A 26,663-nucleotide genomic window follows, 5' to 3' on the forward strand; every position below is an offset into this window, starting at 1 on the left:
GGCCAGGTTTGAACCTGCCACCCTCTGATGTTTCACTTTTAACACATTCTAGGTTTTGAAATGCATGTGTTTCACAAACCTCTAACAAGAATTTACGGATGATTTTGAAGTTTTTCATCATTTTTTAATATTTTTTAGTAAGCGTTATAGTGGAAAAAGTATTGGTTTAAAAAATCAAAACATTCTGGTTTATATTGACTCTGTGTCTAACAAATTTGACTTTCTTATTTGAAGTGGTGGACGCTGATGATTAGATCAGTGATTCCTTACAAGAATTTTTGTTATGGCATCTACATTTGGTAGAAATGAGATATATGAGTATTTTTAGAAAACTTGAGTAGGGATCCTGTGCTTAACCACAATGATACTTCACTGCTTTTTGAAGTTAATTGTTCTGGGGTAGGCTGGTGTACATTCAGTGTGATCAGTGCACTATCTCATGGTCAGATGTTCTGATCATAGAAAACTGATGAAGTGAGAAGCATGTTAGTGTTTGTTTATAGAACCACTAAACGCAGACGTTGGTTTAGCTTGAAGTAGCTTCCTAAAAGGTTTTAAACTTTGTGAATTTGTGTTTGTGTGATTTTTAGAGGTAGGTTCTTTAAATCTAAATGCAAGTAATTTATAGAAGAAAACTGACTTTCAGAATGAAAACTTGGCCCTAGTCTAATGTAGAGAATGAATTGCGTGTTCACTTTGTCTTTTTCTGACCGAATTCTGATACTACTTTTAGATTCTAGATTTAATTCAGTTTATCTTGGATAATTTTGGCATTTGCTTAAAATTATTGATAATAAAATAAAGGGATGCAGGGCATTTTAAAAAAGTTACTGAAGTTTAAGATATTAAACCAGGAATGACAGATTAGAAAGCCATGGTCTCATTCTGGCGCTTGGTATAAAATTGTGGTTGCAGTAATAACTTACAATTCTAAAACAAAACTATGATCATGATATGGCAGAATATTTGGCTTATCTTTAAATATACCAGTAAATGTCTTAAAATTTTCATTGTTTTCACAATGCAAAGTTAGTCTTAGAACATGTTACATATTTATTTTCTCCCAATATATTGATTACTTCCTGAGTTCTGTTGCATTTATAACCAGAGATAGCAACAGTTGAGAAGTGCTTAGTATTCATTTAAGCTCTCATCATAAAAATTTCAGAACTTTAAAAAGTAGAGCTATAGAGAGGCTCACAGCAAGAATGTGAGCAAACAATCAAAACAAAGGCAGAGAAGGAATTGAGGGCATGATGACTTAGAACTCGCCCCAGTGCCTTCTCAGCTACCCACGCAAAATGGCATTTTCAGCAGTCCTCACTGCTCAGACACGTGAGGCATGTCCATTTTATGTTACCAGCCTCTGTGGTAACATAAAGTTATTCGTCTAATTCTAATGAGGTTCCATTCATTCTCTTTAACTGTATTGTCTTCTTGGCCTAACCGTTTTATTTCAAACCTCGATGATAACCACATTAATTGTTATTTTGACAGAGGTAATTATTTCCAAAAGTGTCCTTACTCTCCTAACTTTCTGTTTGGTTATTTAAAGGGTGGTGAGGCTTGGCGCCTGTGGCTCAAGTGGCTAAGGCGCCAGCCACATACATCTAAGGTGGCGGGTTTGAAATCCAGCCCAGACCCGCCAAACAACAATGGTGGCTGCAACCAAAAAAATAGCCAGGCGTTGTGGCGGGCCTCTGTGATCCCAGCTACTTGGGAGGCTGAGGCAGGAGACTCGCTTCAGCCCAGGAGTTGGAGGTTGCTGTGAGCTGTGATGCCATGGCACTCTACCCAGGGGGACAGCTTGAGGCTCTGTCTCAAAAAGAAAAAAAAAAAAACAAGGGTGGTGAGGAGAGTTGAGTTTTCATAAGTTAGATTGGGGACTAAAGCATATTATCTTATAATTAATCAGTTATTTTTTTCTTTTAGCCTGTCAAGTTAGCTGTTGTTTGCAAAGATGGTCAAGTGCATCTTTTTGAACACATATTAAATGGGTAAGTAAGAATTTTTCAAGTCATAAATTTCTCTTTTTTTACTTTGTCATACTCCTCCCTCATTATTCTTTGTATCTTATTGTTTTAGATGGTTTTGAATGTATTCTCCTTTATCCGTGTGACTACATACATGCCTAATGAGAGCTCAGAGTTTTAGAGTCATAGGCTATTTCTTTCTATATTTGTGATTATGAGAGTGGATTTTTATGTTATGCTTATTTAGTAAATGATAAATTTATCTAATGATAAGTTTCAAAAAAAAAGCAGTTCAGTTGGAGAGATTTGCTTGTGAATTATGGTGATGCCTATTTGTCTTTACTTCCCTCTGACAGCATTGTTCTGTTCAGACGGGGAGGATTGCTGTAGTAGTCATGGAGCAGGGGTCAGCAAACTTTGGCTGGCAAGTAGATTCAGTAGAAACCATAAGGGGCCTGAAAATGAGGAAGTATTTACTGTCTAGCTCTTTTTATAAGAAGTTTGCTAACCTCTGTTAGAACTGTCTGAAACTCAGTTATTACACAATTGCATTAAACGTTAAAATGATTCTTTTAAAATATTAGTATAGGAATTTAAATGTAAACAAATCAGGAAAGTAATATGTGCTTATTTATAAAACATTCATGGTGCACAGACACTTGATTATAAAATTTGAGTCTCACTCCATTGTTCTACTCCTAGAGTGAATTTAACATTTCATATATAAAATTTGAGGTTTTTACTAACATAGTGATAAAAGTACATAGAGGATATACTTGAAAGGGTGACAGGGAGCCACTGAAACCTTTAAGAAATGTAGGAGAGTGACCAAGAGAGATCACTGGATGGTAGCAGGCTAGAGAAATAGCCAGTATTCAGGTGACAACAGTTCAGAGGCTTTGGTGACAAAATAGAGACAGACTGTTGTCTTGAATTGTGAGTGAAGGACAAGGAAAGCACTTTAAATCATGTCTAATGCCCATGGCACAAAGGGTGTGGGATAGAAAACAGCTACAACTGGTCAGGCTGCAGAATAGAGCCAGAAGGGGCAGAGCGCCCTGAGAGAGACATGGAAGACAACTTGCCTGCTGAAACTCCGTTCCAGGGGTTGTGGTGAGGGTTTGAGGGATTAGTAGTGACTGGAGATGGGGCTGGTGGCAGTAAGGCACATACAGAACCACTGGGGAGGGGGAGCTGAAGCTCAGGGTGGTGAGAAATCATTTGGGAACTTGGTTCTTTTTCTTGGGTCCTGACAAAATGGAGTTGAGGGGCAGGTGGATCTCAAGGCCATTTTGGTGGTGAGGTTTTGAGTTGGTTGGGATAGGTGAAGTCTTGGAAAGAGTACTTGTGCTAGGGGTTGTTGCATTTTATGATTTGATGTCAGCTTCAGAGAATTAGTATGAGATGTTATTTTAAATTCTCTGATCTCATTTTTTCTTCTATTTCTAGATACTGCAAAAAACCTTTGACTTCAAACTGCACAATTCAGATGGCAACACCTGGGAAAGGCAAGAAATCAACACCAAAACCCATCCCTATTCTAGCTGCTGGTTTTTGCTCAGACAAAATGTCATTGTTGCTTGTATATGGCAGTTGGTTTCAGCCTGCTATTGAGCGAGTGGTATGTAGCTGCTACTTCAGAGTAAAACAGTTTAGTATCAACATGTACATAGAAAAGAGTGACTTTTAAAAAATGATACATTGGTGTACTCATTGTAATATTTTAAAAGAGACAAGACATTCTCCTTTAAGGATTTTTCACAGGGTTATTTAATTTGTGAGAACTCTATATGGGCTGGGCCTGGTAGCTCACACCTGTAATCCTAGCCCTCTGGGGAGGCTGAGGTGGGTAGATTGCCTGAGCTCAAGATTTGAGACCAGCCTGAGCATAGTGAGACCCCATTTCTACTAAAAATGGAAAAACTAGCTGGGCTTTTGGGTGGGTGCCATAGTCTCAGATATTTGGGAGGCTGAGGCAAGAGGCGACTCAGGGTGACTAAGTGAGACTCTGCTACCAAAAAAAGAACTCTTTAATCAATGCAGCATATTAAAATGTCATTTTAACACTTAGTGAAAATAAAACATTATATTCTAATTTTGTAATACATGTGTTATGTTTTGGAAATCTGGTATATATTTTACACCTACAGCACACCTCAGTTTGGACTAGCCACATTTCAGGTGCTCAGTAGCCATGTGTTCCTAGTGGTCTACTAATTGGTCAGCATAGATAGGACATGTTGAAGTTTGTTCAGCTACATAAAATGTAAATATTAATAGTAAGACCCTTTGTATCAGCATCCATTGAATTTTCTAAGTTGAAATGTAATGGATAGTGCAGTGATTCAACTTTTTTGTTTTTTGAGACAGAGTCTTGCTTTGTCCCCTTGGGTAGACTCCTGTGGTGTCTTAGCTCACAGCAACCTCTAAACTCCAGGGCTCAAGCGATCCTCTTGCCTCAGCCTCCCAAGGAGCTGGGATTACAGGTGCCTGCCACAGTGACTGGCTAGTTTTTAGAGACCGGGGTCTCACTCTTGCTCAGGTGATCCGCCTGGCCTGGCCTCCCAGATAGAGTACTAGGATTATAGGCGTGAGCCACTGTGCCTGGCTATTGTTATTTTTAGTATAAAAGTTTCTGTGAAGACTTGTAATTTATTATGGAAGTTACTGTTTCTTCAGCTTGCGTTTATATTAATTTAATGCATATTGTTTACTTTTTAAAAAGAAGAATGCTAAGCTATAAATATGAGTCCTTGGCATGTGTGAATCTCCCTCTCTGGATGTGGCCACTGTTACCTGTTTGTTCTTTGTCCTGGCAGATATTTATTACTTGTGTAGACATGTGGAATTATGTAGAAACAAACCTTTTTCAGTACCTATGTAGTTTGCTGCACCTGACTCCCCAACTCCCCACTTCAGTCATGCCAGGACATACAGCTCTGCCTGAGAGCATTTTGTTAATCAACAGTGTTACCTTTGATTTGCTTGTGGAAAGGATAATTGAAATTATAGGGGAGGACCATTTATTTTCAGCACAGATTATTCCATATAAGGCTGATGAACTGGTGTGTTTTCTTTAAAACCTGTTACAGCTTAAAACTCTATTGGCTTTTACAAACCATAAATGCAGACAATTCAAGCAGTTCAAAACTGAGGAAAGGAAACATTTCCCAGTGTCCTCATAGTTTACCCGTGTTCTCTAACTGCCATCAATCTGCGTGGTAACTGCAGCTAACAGCTTAGTGTGCAAGCCTTCCACACTTTTTAAAATTGTTGTAAAAATGCGTAAGTAGTAATTTGTTTATCATTTGTCCCAATATCTGGTTCTTTGACACTGTCTTTATCTCTCTTTTTCTCCCTTCGCTTTTCCCCTTCTTTTAAATATATATTCCCAGGCCCTAAACTCCAAAGAACCTCATATGTGTTTAATAAGAGATATTTCGAACTGCTGGGCCCCAAAAGTAGAAACAGCTATTACAAAGGTGAGCACATGACAAATTTAAAGTTAAGGAAAAAGAGTTTTCTTTGGATGAATTGGGTGACTTGAATTGTTACGTGATATGTTTAAACTGACTTTTTATGCATATCTTTTCATTCTTTAATATACTGTGTCCTTATAAATTTTGTGGGATTATGGTTTTAGATACAAAGGTGGTAAAATGTGGTTATTTCTATACTCTTAGAGTGAATGAGTGAATAGATGACCAGCAGTTGAAGACCTTGAATTTAGTTCTTCCCCTGCCCACCATGCATGATTGTGTGGGCAAGGAAGTATGCAGGAATAAGTAGCAGTATCATATTTATCAATACATTATTTTTATCAATCTCAGTACCTAAAAGAGCATAACTTTGAGAGGAATGCTGTGTTTCAGGTTGTAATAAAGTGATGGTGTGGGCTGGAATTTACTACCATGCTTAGGCATAAGGGTATCACTGTGGTGCCTTGTTTTGAATAAAACTGGGTATCTAAATGTAGATATTGTGTATTTGGTGATTTAATGAGAAGAGGAAAGCCAAAATAATGCTGTGATGACATCCAAATGGTTTCGCTACTGGCTGAGTTTCAGAGATGACACCTTCTCTTGGCTGTCTGAGCATTTCTGGCAAAGATTGAATTCTGAGGTAGTCATAAAATGTGTAACGTAACTCTGTACCATTGTTGAAGTCAGTGTATCCTTGTGTCGTCTGTAGACTTTGTATTTCTTGATTTTTACTCTTAATGTGATGTTACAAACTTTAAAACCATGAACTTTTCAGATTATAATTTTAAAACTTGATACGTGAGAATTAAGGCATGATTTTCCTTTCCATCCCTGCTATTCCTGTTTAACAGGTGAGAACGCCAGTGATGAATTCTGAAGCAAAAGTCCTGGTGCCTGGGATTCCTGGTCATCATGCAGCTGTCAAGCCTGCTTCTCCACAAACTAAGCAAGTAGAGAATAAGAGGAAATTAGAGGGAGATGAGGTAAAACACCTTTACCATATATTTGAATTTGATACTTAAGTTTACTTGCAAATAACAATAAGAACATTGTGTAGGACCAGAGTCAAATCTTTAAAAATTTTTTGCAGGTTTTTTTTTTTTTTGGCTGGGGCTAGGTTTAAACCCGCCACCTCCAGTATATGGGGCTGGTGCCCTACTCCTTTGAGCCACAGGTGCCGCCCCAAATCTTTAGAAATTTAACTGAGGTTTCTCTTTTATCCCTGCCACCATAGATCCTAAAATTCTAGATTGTCACCTTTATAAGGCTTATTTAGCCTCTGTTCAGTAGAAAAGATGGACCTTTTATAAGTAGCTATTGTTAATAGCTGGGTAACTTACAGTTAAATAAATCAAGCCTGGATTTGCTGTGATGACTTTCATTGGGTTTCGCATGTTGCTGAGGTCCAGTGATGCCTCTTTTCTCTTGGCTGTCTGAGCAGTCATGGCTGATTTAGTGCCAGTTAGTCTTTAAATCACGCTTGGAGCACTTTAAAACTTCATTACTTTTTTCCGTTCCTAAACCCTCTTGTGGTTGCTGTACTTGTATGTGCAGAGTCCCTTTTATCTTTCATTCACAGTCTTCACTCTTAGCTAGGTTGTCTAGGATTTTAGTTTACTTATTCTTAGAGAAAGATTATGTTTCTGTAGCTGATCTTAAAATGTCTTTATTAATAGAGTGAGGGTTTGGGGACAACAGAGCTGTTCATAAAAATTATACCTCAATAACATGGTATCTGACTTTAAATGCCAACTTTCTTTAACTTGGCCTAGATTCAACTCTTTAATTTTCTCCTGCCCTTTTTTGTTTGTTTTGTTTTTCAAATGTTAGGATAACCATAATGGGCTTTACCCAAAGCACATCTTTTTGCTTTGTTAGTATAGAATAGGTTTATGTTTTGATTTAGTTACCAAAGGGCTCACAGATAATGGTTGGTTAGGCTTGCTTCAATCAGGGATCAGTTCTGTATTTGAGTTTTGGCATATCAAATTGCATCATGTTTGTTTATACTTAAATTTTAAATACTTATTAAGGATGGTTGATTGTAACGTATATTCTAGTTAATAAGTTGTTATTTGGAACTCACTAATAAAATAATAGGAAGACATTTTACAAATTGTTTTAGGAACATAGTTTGTCTTTATGCTTTTTTTGAAAGTGCTTTGCTTCCTTTTACAGATGTGAGGTTGAAGCCAAGGGATACTTATAGCCAAGGAAACTTCTGTGAGCATAGGTCTTCTCTTTTGCTTTAGTAGGCCAATACCAGGTCTTTTTCTGAGTCTACAAGTAGGAGGATTTTCATGAAGTTAACATTTTCAAATCATGGCTCGCTCAAGCAGCTAAGGCACCTGTCACATACACTAGAGTTTGAATTTGGCCCGGGCCTGCCAAACAATGACAATTACAAACAAAAAATAGCCGGGCATTGTGGCAGGTGCTTGTAGTCCCAGCTACTTGGGGGGCTGAGGCAAGAGAATCGCTTAAGCCCAGGAGTTGGAGGTTGCTGTGAGCTGTGACGCCATGGCACTCTACCCAGGTGATAGCTTTTGAGGCTCTGTCTCAAAAAAAACAAAAAATTTCACACCATGTGCTCCTTGCATAGTTGGCTTTTTCACTGGAGTCTGGAAGCTTGGAGTATAGATATTTCCTTTGTCTACAACATAGCATTATGGTAATGAGATTCACTTGGAATGAGAGTGGACATATTTGTGTTTTTCAGGGTTGAAGTGTAAATCAGCTGTGTTTTTTGTCTCCAAACTACTTTAGGCCTTCTCTGGTTAACATTAATGGATCATTGCTGTTCTACAGGTTAGCATTGAAGACCGCCTGGGAGCAATGCAGATAGATACAAAAAAAGGAAAGGATGAACTTCTCCAGACGAACAGTTTTCCAGTTCTTCTTACACAGGGCTTAGAAAGCAATGATTTGGAAATGCTAAACGTAAGTATTATGACAGTTTATAAATGAATTTAGGTGTTCAATTTTTCTTAGAAAGTTACTGATGTAGTGCATTCACGGAGTGAATAGCCATGTTTTATGAGTTTAGTTAAACATATCATTTGGTGTCACACAGTCACCCACCTACAAAGACTTGCTTTGAATTATCTTAAACCTGGAATGCATTTTCTCATAGAAATATTGTTGTGAATTATAGGTTCTTAGGCTTTAGTTCACAAAAGCCTTATAAACATAGTATAGCTGAATATAATTCTCAGCATTCTAGATCACAATTTATATTTTTTTCTGTAGGAAAATGCGTTCCTGAGTTTTTACTCTGGATTCCAGAAACTTATTTCCCCCTGGCCGTGAGAGGGGGCTGTGAGGTGGAACCTTGGCAATGGGTAGGAGGTTTGGGGGAAAAATTCAAGAGGGTTGGGGGTTATGTTATAAAATATTTAGAGGTGAAGTGCTAGAAACTTTATATAAGGGAAGCATTTATGATTTGTGGGTAAGTTGGTGACTGCTTGTATGAAGTTATTCAATTTGGTCCTTTTAAATTCCAAAACTTGACTGTGGTTTATCTAGAAAATTTAAGAGTGAAAAACAGTTGGGTTCAAGCATTGTTGGTCAGATTAAAGCAGTGGTTCTTAACCTTCCTAATGCCGCAAACCTTTAATACAGTCCAAAGGGGTCATGAACTACATACAGGTTGAGAACTGCTGGATTAAAGTAATTTCCATTTGTTAAGTACATTCATTCTTACTGACTGATAGCAGTGTTACGGTTTCAGTTAGTATAAATGTGACTTTTAATCTGTAACCTGTGGAAAGTGTCTCAGATTTTATTTGCTTTAAATGGGAATATCATTTTTCTTTTGAGACAGAGTCTCACTATGTCACCTTTGGTAGAGTGTTGTGGTGTCACAGCTCACAGCAACCGCAAACTCTTGGGCTTAAGTGATTCTCTTGCCTCAGCTTCCCAAGTAGCTGGGACTACAGGTCCCTACCACAATGCCCGGCTATTTTTGTTGTTGTTGTTGTTGCAGTTGTCGTTGTTGTTTAGCTGGTCTGGGTCTGGTTCGTACCTGCCATCCTTGGTGCATGTGGCTGGCACTGTATGTAACCATTGTGGTATTGGCGCTGAGCCTAAATGGGAATATCTTATATTTGTATCTAAGTTGATTTTCCACAAGAGTGGAAACCAATTAGGTCTATAAACCTAAAATTACTTTAAAATAGCTTGTGAATGTATGTATTTTGGAAGGTAGATTTTAGTTAACTGTGGTGTAGAAACCTAGGTGAGGATTTGGTGAAATGGAGTAATGACTTATGTGCCCTCATTGCCTACTTAACTAAGCTTTGAAACCTTCCTCAGTAGGCACAAATGAATTAGGTACCCATTTTTTTAAAAAGAAATATTTCAAAACATTTAGAATAGTGCACCATGAATCCATTACCCAGTTTCAAAAATTATCAGCACTAGCCAGTCTAGCACTGATTCAGCTGTTCTACTTGTCTTGCAAGAGGTTATAGTGAGGCAAACCTCAGAAATGATCAAGTAATGTATCCATCAGTACATCCCTATTCAACCTAAAAACTCCTTTCAAAAAAACCTATTGTACTTTAAAAAACAGTAATTCTTGAAAATTATCAAAATGTTAGTGTTTATATTTCCCTGTTTGTCTATTTATAAACTTTTTATTTTCAGTTTTTTGCTTTCTTTAACACAGTATTCTACTAGAGTTCACAGTATACAAGTATTTTGTTGGTACATTCTCCTCTCTCTCTCTCAATTTATTATTTGAAGAAGGTAGGTTATTTGCTCAGTAGACAGTCTCACGTTCTGGATTTTGCCTCCTGCATCTCTAGTGTCATTTTTTTTTTTTTTTTTTTTTGAGACAGAGCCTCAAGCTGTCCCCCTGGGTAGAGTGCTGTGGCATTGCAGCTCACAGCAACCTCCAACGCCTGGGCTCAAGCGAGTCTCCTGCCTCTGCCTCCCAAGTAGCTGGGATCACAGGCACCCGCCACAATGCCTGGGCTATTTTTTGGTTGCAGCCATCATTGTTGCTTGGCAGGCCCAGGGTGGATTCGAACCCGCCACCTTAGGTGTATGTGGCTGGTGCCTTAACCACTTGAGCCACAGGCGCCAAGCCTCTAGTGTCATTTAATGTATTACTTTGTCCATTATGTTTCCTGAACAAGTTAGATTTAGCAGCTTGGGAATCTAGATGTAGATTTAGTTATATCTAGAATGTTGATGAGATTCATTTTAGAATTTTTTTTTTTTTTTGGCAAGAACCTTTAAAGTGTTACTGTATAACTTTATCAGTGTCATAGGGTTGCCAAAAGGACAAATACAAATGTTTATGGAAGCACTTTTTAATGTATAAAGGCTTTTGTTTGTATTACTTAGTAGAAATAATTGGAAAACAGTTGAGTGACGAAGAATTTCATGCCAGAAAAGATTTTTAAAAGTATTTAAAATAGCCCTTTTTTGAAACAAAAAATAATTAAAAGCATGGAAATATTCCCAGTGTTACTGTTCTTCTATACTCTGCACTCTAAAAAGAGATGAGTTTAAAAAACGTATTTTTCGTCTTCCTCATTCCCCAAAGTTGCTTCAGGAGGACATGGGAAATAGGAAAGAAGAAGAAAGTGAGCAATGATAGGGCTGCAACATGGGGCCTTCTAAGGGTTTCAGAATATCTGTCATAGAAAATTTGATATTAAAATTAATTGCTTTGGGGTGGTGCCTGTAGCTCAGTGGGTAGGGCCACATACACTGAGGCTGGCAGGTTTAAATTTGGCCCAGGCCAGCTAAAATCAGCAATGACAACTGCAACAAAAAAATAGGCGTTGTGATGGGTGCCTATAATCCCAGCCACTTGGGAGTCTGAGGCAAGAGAATCGCTTAAGTCCAAGAGTTTGAGGTTGTTGTGAGCTGTGATGCCATGGCACTCTGCCGAGGGCGATATAGTGAATTCTGTTTCCAGGAAAAAAAAAAAATTAATTGCTTTTGGAAGGTGGAAATATAATCCAATGAGATAGTCTATAGCTTATGCAGAAAATAAAATCTACTTTATTTATGTAATTTATGGTATCCATAGGAGATAAATTTTTTTGAGTATTTAAAAAATATATATTTAAGTATTTTTTAAAAGTTCCATTTATGGCTTGGTGCCCATAGCTCAGTGAGTAGGGTGCCGGCCCCATACACTGAAATTGGCGGGTTTGAGTCCAGGCCTGGCCTGCTGAACAACAATGACAACTGTAATCAAAAAATAGCCAGGTTTGTGGTGGGCGCCTGTCATCCCAGCTACTTGGGAGGCTGAGGCAAGAGAATTGCTTAAGCCCAAGAGTTTGAGATTGCTGTGAACTGTGATGCCACGGCACTCTACCGAGGGTGACGTAGTGAGACTGTCTCAAAAAAAAAAAAAAAAGTTCCATTTATATTGCTACCAAAAAGTATCTTGAGTACGTTTTAAGGAGATGAATGCAAGATTCTAACAGTTCAGAGAAATTAATAGAGGTTGAAGTAAATGGAGCTCTAAACCATGTTTGTGGATTAGAAAATTCTTTATTGGCTTGGTGCTCATAGCACAGTGGTTATGGCACCAGCCACATACACTGAGGGTGGTGCGTTCGAACCCAGCCCCCACCAACTAAACAACTGCAACCAAAAAATAGTCAGGCGTTGTGGTGGGCGCCTGTAGTCCCAGCTACTTATGAGGCTGAGATAAGAGAATCGCTTAAGCCCAAGAGTTTGAGGTTGCTGTGAGCTGTGATGCCACAGCACTCTACCGAGGGCCACATTGTGAGATTTTGTCTCAAAAATAAAAAAGAAAAGAAAAAAAATTTTATTTTAAGGTGAGGAATTCTGCCCAAATTAAATTCCCAATTAAAATTCCAGTAGTCCTGTTAGCCACCTTTGTAGAAATGGACAAACTTTTTCTAAAATTTGTATGGAAACAGAAAGGATATGGAATAGCCAAAGCAGTTACAAAATAAAGAGCAAGTTACGCTACCTGATTTCAGGATAAAGCTGCAGTAGTCAAGATGGTTTGACATTGGTAAAAAAGTAAGGATAGATTAAGGGAGCAAAATAAGAGTCCAGAAATAGACCATATACAATTGGAAAAAGATGGATCTCAACTTAACTTTATGCTGTACTTAAAAATGAATACAAAATAGACTGCTGACTACTTATAAAACCTAATGCTGTTAAACCTCCAGAAGAAAGCAGGAGAAAATCAAGGTGAACAAGAATAGGGGAGAAATTTCTTAGCTATATTACAAAAAACATAAACTCTTAAAGGAAAAATAAAGAGAAAAACAATTGGTAAAAGTTTGAATACTTAAAAAATTCAGATGGCCAATAAGCACATATAAAAGTACTGAACATCATTAATTAACACAGAAATGCAAATTTAAACCACAACGAAATAATGCCACATCCTCATTATAGATGCATTAAAATGAAAATGACAGTGTCATCTGTTGGTGAGGATGTAGAGCAGTTAGAACTCTTGCTGGTCGGAAAAAATGGTATAATCACTTTGGAAAATAAGCTGGCAGTTTATTAGAAGTTAAGGAAATTCCTAACACATGATCCAGCCATTCTACTCCTAGGTATTTATTTACCAAGAGAAAAACACTCGTATATTCATACAAAGACCTTTATATGAATGTTCATTGCCATTTTATTTGTAATAGCCCCAAACTGGAAAGAGCTCCTATGACCTTCAACAGATGAATGGATAAACAAATTGTTCATTTAGCAATATAAGATGTGTATTATTGATAGACCAGCAATAGGGAAGAATCTCAAACATAATCTGTGTGAAAGAAACTAGACAATAAAAAAGCAATAAAGTATGCCATTTATATAAAAATTCTGGAAAACATAGACTAGTTTATAGTTAGTAGCTGCCAGGGAATTATGGGTAAAGGGAGGGATACCTTGTAGAAAGTCCCAAGCAGACTTGAGAGTGACAGAGTGCATTTGTTTTTATTATAGTGTTTATTTCATGGGTAGACGAGTGTGTCATACTGATCAGATAGACACTGTTCCCTATGCTTCACCTGTACTGGAGTAAAGTTGCAAAAGAAAACCCCATCATCATCACCACCACCATCTTCTTGGTAGTTCTAACCATGTTTTATGGGCTTATTTTTTTTAACTACATCTTTGACAGAAGTTAATCGTGCTGACTCTGCTATTTGTATTCAAAGCATGATTTTTATAGCAACATCTGTCCCCAAAACATACTTACAACATTAGGGAAGCTAATATAAACCCTTTTGAAAGAATAAATGTTTAAGAGTATTTAAGAGGAAAGGGAAATCAGAGATGTGAACAGACTCTAATTTCCCACCCTCTGCTTCTGCGAAGCACGTTAGTTATGTGGAGAAGTTGAACGCCCTGCCCAGGAATGTGCTGCTTTTAAGGGGCAGGACCAGGACTTGCCTTCCCTGTCTCCTTTGCTGTAACCTAGAGTGGAGACTGGGTCTGCCATGTAGATAGATCCTTAAAGGGTTTTGATTCAGATGCTTTCTTTGTTACCTTTTGATTGGTTTAAAATTTTGTCAAAAGTTGGTACTTGATTTAAGAAGATTTCTTGCTTTCTAAGTGTGATTTTATGTTTTGCTAACTCTTGGCTGGATACAGCTCTCGTTTCATAAAATGGAGGTTTGGAAACATCTCCGAAACGGTCTGTGCACACCCCATATATAGGGGTGTGGATTATCTGTATTTAAATTTTAAATATCTAGAGATGTTCTTTTGTGTTTTACATTAAAGTACTGGTAAGAAACCTGTGTAATGAAGTAAATTTTCTAATGCCTGAAGACTATCTGGTAGTCATAGACATAATATATATTATTCTCCATTCAGTCCCTCTAGCCTTTATTTGCTAAATTCAGTTGGTAGTTTATTGCCTTGGTCTTGTTAAAATCATTTTTATAGATAATTTTTCCTGTAGTGTCCTTAGCTTGTGAATATGCTTATTTTAATAATCCTTTTATTTTCTCACAGAAAGTACTTCAAACTAGGAATTTAAATCTAATAAAGAAGACTGTGTTAAGGATGCCCCTGCATGCTATTATTCCATTATTGCAAGAGGTAACTGATTACTCTTTTCTGTCTTTAGAAAGAGGGCCTTGCTCTGTTCCTTTGCGTGTGCAGTGGCATGATCACAGCTCATTACAACCTTGAACTCTCAGGCTCAGGCAGTCTTCCTGCCTAAGCTTTCCAAGTAACCAGGATTATAGGCACCCACCACCAAAGTCAGCTAATTAAAAAAATTTTTTTTTGTAGAAGCAGGGCCTTACTATGTTTTTTGTAGAGGCAGGGCCTCAAGCTTCTGGCCTGCAGTGATCCTCTTACCTCATCCTTTCAAAAGTGCTGGGATTACAGGCATGAGCCCAACTGTGACTTTTCTGTTCATTTAAAGTTTGTAATGCCATGACTTAAAGGGAAAATCTAGTATTTAGAGAAATGGATTTGTAATATGTAAGGAGACATGGCATTTTTAAAGTGTGGATGACAGGTGAATAGGAAGAAAGAACATTAGACAGATAAGTGAAATTGGTGAATTCCTGAGGCAGTGAAAGGAAGAGTCCTTGGCGTCTTTACCTTTACCAACAGCCACTGCACTCCAGCCTGGGCAACACAGCAGTTCCTCGGCTCTTACATAGAAAGTGATACATCATTTAAAGCTTGCTGTAAAAGAATGGGTACAAATTGTTAAAAAAAATTAGGCCTAGAGGTAAAGTGGATTCTTTGTCATTAGAAATTGTACTTTTGATTACATTTGTCTAATGTGCTGCTGAAGTATTTTGTGAGAATAGTTTTGGTATTAATAGTGTGGGCTGGTTTACTGTTATTGGTATTGGAAACTTCTGTTTTTAAAAAAGCAGTGTCAGGGCGGTGCCTGTGGCTCAAAGGAGTAAGGCCCTGGCCCCATATGCCAGAGGTGTGGTGGGTTCAAACCCAGCCCTGGCCAAAAAAAAAAAAAAAAGGCAGTGTGTCTTGTATTAGAAAACGCTGGTCATTTGTTTTTGGAATATTTACTTTAAAATAAAATTTGCCTAACCTTGATTTTTGTATTTATATTAAAAAAATTGAAATGTAACTAATGTACCATAAAGTTCATCCCTTTAAAGTTTAGTGTTTTTAGTATGTTAACAGATTATTGTGCACTTATACCCCCAAAAGACAGTTACTAACCATTGTCTACTGTCCCTTCCTCCCAGTTCTTGGCAGTCACTAATCTATTTTCCATCTCAATAGATTTGCCTATTCTGGACATTTCATTCATATACATGCTAGCCTAGATTTTTATTAGGTAATTGTCTGATTGTGGGGATATAATCATAGAATATATTTATATTTGTTCAAAATAGATTACTAAATGGAAAAATGATTTCTTAAGATAGTCATTGTATTGTGGGAATTAATGAATGGAGATTGGTTGCCCTGAAGTGCTGTTGCTAATGGTGTTTTTCTCTTCCTTAGCTTACAAAGAGGTTGCAAGGACATCCTAATAGGTAAGATATTTATGCAATTTAAATTGCTTTGTTTTTATAACTAGATTAGGGGTGGTTATTAAAAACAAAACTATGACAGCATGAAATTAAATTCTAACTAATAAAACTCTTTTAAGTGTCATATATTACTCTTGTCCTTAGTTGAATGATTCTTATTTTTATAACCTTTTATCACAGTTTTCTTTCAGAAACTCCTATGTAGTAGGCATATCAGCTATATTAACAGGCCATTTAAAAAAATTAGTCTTATTTTGTTTAATGATTTAATCTTAATCAGGCTACGTAAAATTGCATTTTTAGAACTTGTCCAACTTCTGGTAGCTGCTTAAGATTAAACATGTAAATCTCAAAGTTGGTATCTTCAAGAGCCTGAGCTTGAATATTATTATCAGTATCTATGTAGTTAAAAATACAGGTTTTCTGTATAAATTTTTTCCCCTGAAAGACTGCATTAACCTTAATTAGGACTGGCTTTTGTGCATTTTCGGCCTATATTTGCCTTTCAATGCTAGAGTGGAAGACTTTGATGTTTGTTCCAGAGCATAGAAGATGAGTTCTGTCTTTTTTTACGTTTATCATGAACATGAAATGCAAAATCAGTTGAATTCAGCTTGGATGACGATTACTGCCCTGGTATCAGTTAATTATGAAGTAAAGCATTGGTTGTGTTCTTGAATTGGTTTACAGGAAGGAAGTTTTGTCCTGTTTTCTGGTGTGTACCCCCCTCCCTCTTCAGATATCAGACTCAGTGAAAGAATGAAAGGACTGTGGTAGTCACAGTGATGTATTTATAGTCATCGTCACAGAGCACAATTTCTAGATCTTCTGTCACCTGTTTGGGTTTTTCTAATTTTATAGCTCAGTTAAGTTTAATTTTGAACTCGTGAACATTAGTTTACTTGGATTTTTCTTTCTTTTCTTTTAGTGCTGTTGTAATGGTTCAGTGGCTAAAATGTGTGTTAACGGTTCACGCATCATACCTATCCACAGTGAGTCTTTTCAGCTACAGTTGCTGAGTATGAGTAGTTTGGCTTTGATAAGGATGGCTGACCAAAACCATCTCCTATCTGTCAACTGTTAGATGCTCCTGTTAGAGATTTTGTTTTCCCCTCAGTGCAGTGATGTGAGCCTTTTCATAATATCGCTGTTGTGACCTTTTATATAATAAATTGTTCTCCACACCTCGTTTACAAGTGATATATATTCTGTAGAGAACTCTGAAAAATGCTGAAAGGAGAAAAGTTACATATTAATATATTCACAATCAAATGCTTTTCTGTATATATGTATATGTAAAAAAGATAAATATATCCTTAATTATTTTTTATTGTATAAATCCTTACCCTCTCTTTGAAAAAATTTAGCAGGTTTGTAAAGTTTTTAATATGCAAACATGTCTGTCCTGCCTTGTTTCAGGAGAATGAAACATTTGTGATAAAAATGGTATAAATTAAATATTTACTACCTGACTTTTTGTTAGAGCTACGGTCAGCTCTTGCTTATCTGTGTAAGAAGAGGGGGAGTGGGCGTGGCACCTGTAGCTCAGTGGCTAGGGAGCCAGCCACATACCGGGGCTGGGAGGTTCAAACCCAGCCCAGGCCTGTTAAACAACAATGACAACTACAACGACAAAAAAAATAGCCAGGTGGGGTAGCGCCTGTGGCTCAAAGGAGTAGGGCGCTAGCCTCATATGCTGGAGTGGTGGGTTCAAACTCATCCCCGGTCAAAAACAAACAAACAAAAAAATATATCTAGGCGTTGTGGCGGGTGCTTGTAGTCCCAGCTACTTGGGAGGCTACCACGGGCAACGTAGTGAAACTCTGTCTCAAAAAAAAAGAAGAGAGGGAATGAATGTTACAGCAACATCAGAAAAAACGTCTACTCTCATGATAGGGGCGGCTTCTTTGCCACATCATTACTACGGTTATATTTTAAGCTAGAAGTAAAACTAAACAATTTCTTTTATTTGATTAGCAATTTATAATCAGTTTTCTTAAGTATTTTAGAGCGTATTTAGAAAAATACTTAATTATTTTTTAGACAGCTTTTCAGGTCTTAACACAGTTTCATCCAATTCCTGCTTGGTGTCTATTTCTTGTTCTTTGTGTTAAGTCTCCTTTTGCTTTCAGTGGTTTGACATAGTGGAAACTATTGATTAACCTCCTTCGAGGTCAGCAGTTTCTTAGTATGTCAGGGAGAATAATTCTAAGAGGCCAGGGTAGGGGAGAGAAGAGCAGCAATAATCATGGGTGCTAGGTCTCCCGGCCTGCAGAAGTCTTGGGAGGTGAACTGGGCGACAGTGATGAGCGTGAAGTCTTGAGCGGCTTGGTGATTGACATGAAATAGTCATAGATGTCTAGGTTTTGGGATCTTAGAGCTCACAATCTGAGCAGGGACACATGAAAGGGAGATGGTAAAGTAAAAGGTAGTTATATTGTAACTTTATTCACTTTTTTTTGTCTATCTGCTGTTTAAAATTTTTAACATTTGGCTGAATACTCTTTATTTATGCCAGTGTCAGAAATAAGAGGGCAGATAAATTCTAATCAAAGGGCAAAGAGTGGGGTCCCTGAAGTTTCTAGAGCAGTGGTTCTCAGCCTTCCTAATGCCGTGATGTATTTTCATTGTTACAAAGGGGTTGTGACCCATTGAGAACCACTGCTCTAGGGGGACAAATAAAAGAACTTTCTGCTTTCATTTCTTAAGCATGCTTCAGAGGATTCATTACCAATAGGTTCAGAATGCTGTCACATCAACTTTGTACTCTATCACCTTGTCCTACTAGTCTCTGGGAGGTGGGAAAAACTTGATCTAGCTCCTTGGGGTCTCATGATAAGGGTAGATAATGTGCTGTCAGCGAGGGTAAGAGTCAGAGGAAAGCACGCCCTTCAGCCTGGAGATGTATGGTAGGGGCATTTTTGAAAACCTTGAGTATTTATACCTAGAATGTTTTGATCAATACAGAGAAGTCCTAACCTGGAGTTGGTCCTACCTTGGAGTTTCTCCCTCTTAACTTTGTATCATTATTATTATAAAACTATTGTTTTTTCCCATCATGTGGCCTTCCGTGAAAATTTGTGATCTTGCCAGGCTGTGTTGCAAGGATCCCTTACCACTGGAAGTACTCGTGAGCTTAGGCTTGTGGTGCAGTGAAGCATCACTGATCATGATTTGTATGTTTTGTCATCTCAATAACGTGGTAATAATATCAAACTGTCATCTGTTTTTCTAGTTACCTGACTTGGTACCCCAGCTGGGGACACTCTACCAGTTAATGGAAAGCAGAGTCAAGACGTTTCAGAAACTCTCACACCTTCATGGAAAGCTTATTCTTCTAATAACACAAGTGAGTAGAGCAAATTGTTCTAAGTTCACACTTAGGGCTGTGTTAGGACCGAAGAGAGGAATAAGGATCATTGCCCTGGCATTCAGAACTCCCTATTTCAGTACGAAGTCCAGTCTTGCACTTGGAAATACGTTTGTATGTTAGAGTGTAGTTATGCCTGTTTCAATTTTGACTCAGACTTTTTTCTTCCCATTGTATTTCAAACATTAATATAGTCAACAAGTTAAAGAACATTTTTATGGTTAAAATATTGACACAGAAAGGTATTCTAATCACCTCAGAGAGTTTTTGAGCTTTTAAAGAGTAATTGTTTTCTTCCTGAAGAATCTTTGCCTGTATTTGATCCACATTGTATTAAGGTCATCCGTTATAACAGTGGAAGGATGAGTCAGCCAGTGGCGGAGAAGGTGGGATGTGGTGGTGATTGTGGTACTTGGGATATGCTTATCCTTTTTAGAATAGTATTTTATCTTCTTTCAGGTTACAGCGTCAGAGAAAGCAAAGGGAATGACTTCGCCTGAACAGAAGGCAAAGTTGGTGTATGAAGAAGGTAAAGGTTGGGGGTAGGGCAGCGTCTAGAATTTTGTGGTGACTCAGTTCTGTCATCTTTGCAAAAACATGAGTGCAAGTTCTTCTTGCTTTGGCATACCTCTTCTGATAAAATAGGCAAGTATGTGGCAAAAACAGGCAAAAAGCTGTGATAAATAAGAAAAGAGAAGGCACAAGTATTTATAGTAAGACAATTAGGGCATTAGGCATGGAAGAGATTATAAATAGAAGAGCATTATGAACACAGACATATTTTATGCTAATACATTTCACAGTCTAAGTGATGTACATAATTTTTAAGAAAACTTTAATGACCAAAATTTACTTAAAAAGAAGTACAAAATTTGAAAAAGCCAGTAGCTATTAAACCGACTATCATGAGATTCCACCCCCAGAGATTTAGCAGGTGCTTTTATCAAGTCTTCAAGAAACAGGACATTTTTGTCATTTCAAATCAATTTAGGCATTTTATGCATCAGTATAATTTTACTGAAACCACAGACAACAAGACAAGACTATTTTAGACCTTTCTCAAGTATCCTATATAGCATATCAATTATAGAAGTGTTTAAGGAGTAAGACTTAAAAAGCTAAAGTCCAAGAATAGAAGGATTGATGTAATGACCCATGAAAAACTGATGGTTCTGTGGAATCCTGGTATAATTAACATTGATGACATGTTTTTCCATCGATGTGGAAAAGATACCCTGTTCAGTAAATTGTTAGAAATATGCATAATTCTTATGAAACAAAAAATTTTACCTGTATTACACAACACATTACTTGTTTTTTCTTTATACCTTAATATATTAAAGGAACATTTTTCTTATTAGAGGAAAAAAATTAAAATTAATATAGGATATACAGATGGTTTCCTGGGAGATAGAACAAATGATTAATAAGCATAAAACCACTTTAGGGAAATGCAGGTTAAAACCTTAGTGAAATAATACTTCATATTTTGATAAATTTTAAAAACTGAAATAGGTGTTGACAAGGATTTGCAGTAAATGGAAACTCATGCTGTGGTGAGGGTAAATGTGCATTCTTTATACAGAACGCAAACTTGATAATCTTAGATAAAGTCAAAAATTGATATGTTTTTCCATATATCAAGAGTATTCCTAGGAGTGTACCCTAATGACTGGTACTTATCCAGTGTGGCCAGAGTAACGGGGATTGCCCATGACCCTGTAAGAGGTCCGTGATGTTCTCCATTTTTCACCTGATCATGTGGGTATATAGTCCAAATAAATTAACATATAAACATATGGAACGTAGAAGCAAACATGGGAACTTTATAAAAATGTAACATGTTGCCGCTTAGTAAATTTTTTTTGGTGGGGAGAGAAGTATCATTAAGACATGTTTATGTTAACATGCAATGAATGGATTGGCATTTGCAAATGAATTGAATATTTTCTAATTTAAAAATTTTAACTTTATTATTTCTTTTTTTTTTTTTTTTAAGATAGTCTCACATTGTCACCTTTGGTCGAGTGCTGTGGTGTCACAGCTCACAGCAACCTCCAGCTCTTGGGCTTAGGCAATTGTCTTGCCTCAGCCTCCTGAGTAGGTGGGACTACAGGCGCCCGCCACAATGCCCGGCTATTTTTTTGTTGCAGTTTGGCCAGGGCTGGGTTTGAACCCACTACCCTTGGTATATGGGGCCGGAACTCTACTTATTGAGCCACAGGCATGGCCCAAAATTTTAATTTTTTTTTTGTTAGAGACAGAGTCTCACTTTGTCACCCTCGGTAGAGTGCTGTGGTGTCACAGCTCACGGCAACCTCCAGCTCTCTTGCCTCAGCCTCCTGAGTAGCTGGGACCACAGGCGCTTGCCACAAGGCCTGGCTATTTTTTGTTGCAGTTTGGTGGGGGCTGGGTTTGAACCTGCCACCCTTGGTGTATGTGGCCGGCACCCCAGGCACTGAGCCACAGGCGCCACCCCAAAATTTTAATTTTTAATGTGATGAACATTGATAGACTTTCCCCACATAAACAGAAGTTTGGGGGACCATCAATAGTTTAAGACCAGGGGTCCTCAAACTTTTTAAACAGGGGGCCAGTTCACTATCCTTCAGACTGTTGGAGGGCCGGACTGCGGGCTCCAGGATGAGTTGGCTGCTAAGCAGGACAGGCAGCGCCAGCAAAAACACCTGGTGGGCCGGATAAATGTCCTAGGTGGGCTCCATGTGGCCCGTGGGTCATGGTTTGAGGACACCTGCTTTAAGACTATAAAAGGATTTCAAGACTAAAAAACTCAAGAATATGGCTTAAAATATGTATGCAAAGAGAATTGTAAAAGTATGTTCATTGTGGCTTTTTTTTTTAATTTAAAATTTTATAAATTTTATAAACACAATTCTTCATTAGTGGGAACAGTATTTAAAATGGTTTATTCCGTTAGCTTAACACTATTAGGGAGGTGTGTGAAATAGAGATAGACGTTATCAGCATAGGTAAGTATGATTACAATATCAAGTCACAGATTTGTACCATGTAATTGTATATAAGTGTGTACACACACTTAAAATGTTTGAAAACCCAAAAAACGATAGTAGAGTAGTTCACCCTTATCTGCTGGGGATGCAGTCCCGAACTCCCAGTGGATGCCAGAACCCTCAGGTAGTACTGAACCCTCCTATGTAATGTACCACGGTTTCCCCTATACATTTATGCCTGTGATAAAGTTTAATTTCTAAATTAGGCACAGCAAGAGATACAACTATTACTTATTAGTAAAGTATTATTAGTAAAACAAGGGTAACTTGAACATAAGCACTGTGATATTTCAACAGTTTATCTGATCACTCAGATGTCTCCTAAGCAGCTAGTGGGTTGGTAGAGTGCACAGCTTGGAGACACTGGACCAAGGGGACAATCGTGTGAGATTTCACCCTGCTAGTCAGAACGGTGTGCACTGTAAAACACAGGAATCCTTGATTTCTCAATTTTGCATTAAATATTTTCAGACTGCAGTTGAAATTATAGAACACAGGTGCACATAAGGAAGACTACTGTATATACAATTTGTGGATACATGTGTGTATTATAATAGTAGATCAGCATACCCAGGAATGGTAAATTCAGGATAGTGGTTTCTTTCAGGGAATGGATTCAGGGAGATAGGCACACAAGGGGATTTCCTCAGTATATAATGGTTCATTTTCTCAAGAAAAAGTATATATGGGAAGAAAGTTAGAATATCTTTAAAAATAGGAGCATTATTCCATAATATTTGATAACATTAGCACACCTAACAAAATTAGTTCCTTCGTTTTATCTCATGCCCAGTCCATCTTCATCTTTCCTCAGTTAGCCTTAAAATGTCCTTTAACACTGGGCTATCCAAGCTAGGGTGTAGTCTAGGATCTTGGTATTGAATCCTGGTGCTATATTCCTAAGATCTCCTTTTAAAAATTCTTTAAGCATTCACCCTTCTGTGACATGGATTTGCTGAAGAGACTGGACAGTTTTATTTCTCAGTATGCTTCGCCTTTTGGTTGTGGATTTGCTTCTTTGTTTCGTGTAGTTTGTTCCTCTAAACTTTATAAGTCTTTAAACTGAACATGAGGTCTAAAGGCTGGATAAGTTCTAAGTCAGATGTTTTTGTGGGGGTTGCATTAATGCTGATGTGTTTTCGTATGATGTCACATCATGAGCCACGTTACACTTGTTCTTTCATTAGTGATGGATCCTGAGGTTGCTGATGGCCTTTCATCTCCATTGTAAAAATGTTTCCCATGATGCTTAAAAAATAATCTGAGTTGAATGTTTTGTTCCCCACAATCATATGTCCAGTGTATTAGTTACTAATATTCCTGTAATTGGTACTTTTCACTGTGGGTTAAAAGCAATGCTAATGAAACAGAGTCTCACCGTGTTGCCCTTGGTGGAGTGCCGACATAGTGGGCATCACAGCTCATGGCAACTTCCAGCTCTTGCGCTTAAAGTGATTCTCTTGCCTCAGCCTCCCAAGTAGGTGGGACTACAGGCTCCTGTCACTACGCCTGGCTATTTTTTCTTGTTGTTACAGTTGTCAATTTTGTTTTAGCTGTCCCGGGCCGGGTTTGAACCTGCCAGCCTTGGTATATGTGACCGGCACCCTACCCACTGAGTTACGGGCACCACCCAAGCCAGCTTTTTAATGTACACCTTGTTCCTCATCAACTGGGGTTATTTAGTGGCCCAGAAATAGCTTAGTCTTTTAAGATGGTATTTTGTGTTTTGAAGCTTAGTTTGCCCCAGTGAGATCTTCATGCAGGTAAGAATATTAACTTAATGTTACATCTTGATGGATTTTTGCTGACAGTAAATTCAGGAATCTCATTACGTTTAGTTTCTAGAGGTGCGCCCTCTGCTTTGTTCACAAAATTAAGGCTGTGTGTTTTCTCCCTACAGAATCTTCTGAAGAGGAGTCTGACGATGAAATAGCAGATAAGGATTCTGATGTGAGTGATATGTTTCCTCGTACAAGAATTAACCTTTATGTCCTGTATTCTGTAAGACTGAGGCCTTCATAAATGCTTTCCTTGCTTGGTGTTTCTCCTAGGATAATTGGGATGAAGATGAGGAGGAGAAAGAAAGTGAAAAAGATGAGGAAGTTGATGAAGAGAATGAAGAGGAAGATGATGATGCTGAAAAAGATGAAGAAAATGGTGAGGACAGAGATGTGGCAAGTGAAAAAGAATTAAACGGAGATTCTGATTTAGATCCTGAAAATGAAAGTGAAGAAGAATGAAGACAGGAAAGGAAGCCAGTCGAACTGTGCAAACTCTGGCTCACCTTGCCCGCTGGTGCCGAGTCCTCCTGGGGAGGATGTCTCTGTGCCAGGATGCCAAGGACCGCTGCACATTTCCAAATTCACAGTGGTGGTTCCCATACCATCTTGCTGTCCTGAGTGCCCCAACATAACTGTGTAAATAAGAATGTTTCATTCAAATGTTAATAAACTTTACACAGTAAATAGACACATTTTCTGCAATGTACTGAGATGAGTGTCCAATATATGGTATATTTTTATAATATAATACCCTAATATGATTGATTATATCGAGAATTGACTTAAGTGAAGATAAAGACCTTTCCCATAGGGTTCAAGAACTGGGCTGTTGTGAAGGAGTCAGCTCTTATCTCAGGTTGGTATCTCATCAAATCCAGATACAGAATAGCAGCACTAGTGACAATTTTTTTAATTTGGTACATTTTCATAAAATATGATGGGATCACTAAAAATGGGAGTACAAATAATTGTGGTTTTAAAATCACCAGTATCCCTAGCTTGTCTTTAACCGTGGTAATCTGACTTGACTCAGATTGAATTATTTGGAGTGCTTCCCCAAAATAACCACTTATTTTTTAAGCTGTCACGTGAAATATTTTTTTAAAAACAAAATGAAAAATTATGGTAATTAAAAAACTAAAGAGTTAGCCATATTAAGGATTTTTCTTGACTGAAAATTGCTTGTAAAGAATCATCAGTGTATAGATAGATTTAGAAGTGCTCATTACCTGCAATTTTTAAAAAATTCAGTTATAGCTGCTTTTGAAGAAGTTTCATTTTTATTTAAATTACTAATGGATCAAAGAACAATTGTTTATTTTTTCTCTTTGGTTTTCGATATTAATAACCTTGTTGGAATTTTTTTCCAAAGAAAATATTTTTATAATTGAGTAATTTAATGTTCTCCTTCCTTCTCATTACCTGCTCTTGGCAGTGTTGGGGTACCTGTTTACCTTTAAAGCGACAAATCTGACTCAAGACTTTTTATGTATGTACAAATAAGTATTTTGGTGCGCTACAGAAGCCTTTTCAAAGTATCAGTAAAAAAAAAAAAAAATTTTTTTTTTTTTTTTTTTTAAAAAACAATGAGCCAGTTATTTGCTTACTGCTCACCTAGGGGTCTTGCAGATGGAAGCTCACCTCTAAGGAAGGGCTGAGCAAATGGATCTATTGTTTCCCACCTGTGGATATGTAAAACAAAATCATTATCGCTGAGGGACTTCACAGAACAGAGATTTCTGTGTTCACCTAACTAATAGAGCTGGAGCCATATAAGCATCTTGGGAAAGCAAGTTTAAGTCAGCTACTGGTGTAATATATGGTTATATTTGTCTATAAATGGAGCTGTTTATGGCAATTTAATACCATTCTCTTTGTAAAGTGAATAAATATTCATCTTTACCCAGCGCTTGTCTTGTGATATATGCAGAGGAATACAGACACGTTTGGGATTGTGGTATTATGGAGGTTCTTAAAAAATAATTTTACTCCCTTATTATTAGTAGGTAAATGCTTTCAAGGCTTATTTAATAACCTAGAATTTGTAACAAAGTGAAGGCACCAGGACTTTTGTGTTAGTCTAGTGTTGGGTATAGCTGGTTGTTTCTTCACGGGTTTCTACTTGGCTGGGTTGTGATGGTAAAGAGAGGCGAATGCGTTAGACCCAGCCCTGGTTTATGAGTCAGAGTTCCCTAACACCTGACTGTACGTCAAGAAGTTAATGGGGACAACTATGTAGTAATTTCTTATTCTTTTTTTTTTTTTTTTTTTGGTTTAAGAAGACTGAAGATGGGAGACCACTCTCTTGTGGCTGTACAAAGTCAGCTGAAATTTGATGAGTTTGTTCTTGTAGGCAAGCTATTCCTTACACCTGGGGTGCTTGGCAGAATTTTCTCTTTCATTTTGATTTTGGCCAGGTGATTACAGTATGTCTAGGAAATATTTGGTTTGAATTGAGTTGGCCTGGGGTTAGATACCCGTCAAGTAGGCACACGCTTAAATCTATAGCAATGTTAGAAAAAAATTCAGCTATAATATCCT

General features: G+C 37.6%; 1 protein-coding gene and 2 non-coding genes across 3 annotated transcripts in view; all 3 read left to right on the forward strand.

The window, feature by feature from the left end:
* The window catches only part of WDR43 (WD repeat domain 43), a 47,556-nt gene extending 21,527 nt beyond the window's left edge, over nucleotides 1-26,029 (forward strand). Inside the window, exons 7-18 of the mRNA XM_003787496.3 lie at nucleotides 1,933-1,997; nucleotides 3,423-3,594; nucleotides 5,369-5,455; nucleotides 6,307-6,438; nucleotides 8,264-8,395; nucleotides 14,429-14,515; nucleotides 15,911-15,942; nucleotides 16,868-16,931; nucleotides 19,175-19,288; nucleotides 19,769-19,838; nucleotides 24,242-24,291; nucleotides 24,393-26,029. Of these exons, the coding sequence (XP_003787544.1) occupies nucleotides 1,933-1,997; nucleotides 3,423-3,594; nucleotides 5,369-5,455; nucleotides 6,307-6,438; nucleotides 8,264-8,395; nucleotides 14,429-14,515; nucleotides 15,911-15,942; nucleotides 16,868-16,931; nucleotides 19,175-19,288; nucleotides 19,769-19,838; nucleotides 24,242-24,291; nucleotides 24,393-24,581 (1,194 nt within the window). The 3' untranslated portion in view covers nucleotides 24,582-26,029. The remainder of the gene's footprint in view (nucleotides 1-1,932; nucleotides 1,998-3,422; nucleotides 3,595-5,368; nucleotides 5,456-6,306; nucleotides 6,439-8,263; nucleotides 8,396-14,428; nucleotides 14,516-15,910; nucleotides 15,943-16,867; nucleotides 16,932-19,174; nucleotides 19,289-19,768; nucleotides 19,839-24,241; nucleotides 24,292-24,392) is intronic.
* On the forward strand, nucleotides 5,995-6,071 carry LOC111724396. Its single transcript, XR_002772694.1, has one exon. It is a non-coding gene; the product is annotated as a small nucleolar RNA SNORD53/SNORD92 (small nucleolar RNA).
* On the forward strand, nucleotides 6,819-6,896 carry LOC111724398. Its single transcript, XR_002772696.1, has one exon. It is a non-coding gene; the product is annotated as a small nucleolar RNA SNORD53/SNORD92 (small nucleolar RNA).
* Nucleotides 26,030-26,663: the final 634 nt, after the last annotated feature.

The sequence above is a fragment of the Otolemur garnettii genome, unplaced genomic scaffold (assembly GCF_000181295.1).
Source record: "Otolemur garnettii isolate 467f Iridium unplaced genomic scaffold, OtoGar3 scaffold00022, whole genome shotgun sequence".
NCBI lineage: Eukaryota > Metazoa > Chordata > Mammalia > Primates > Galagidae > Otolemur > Otolemur garnettii.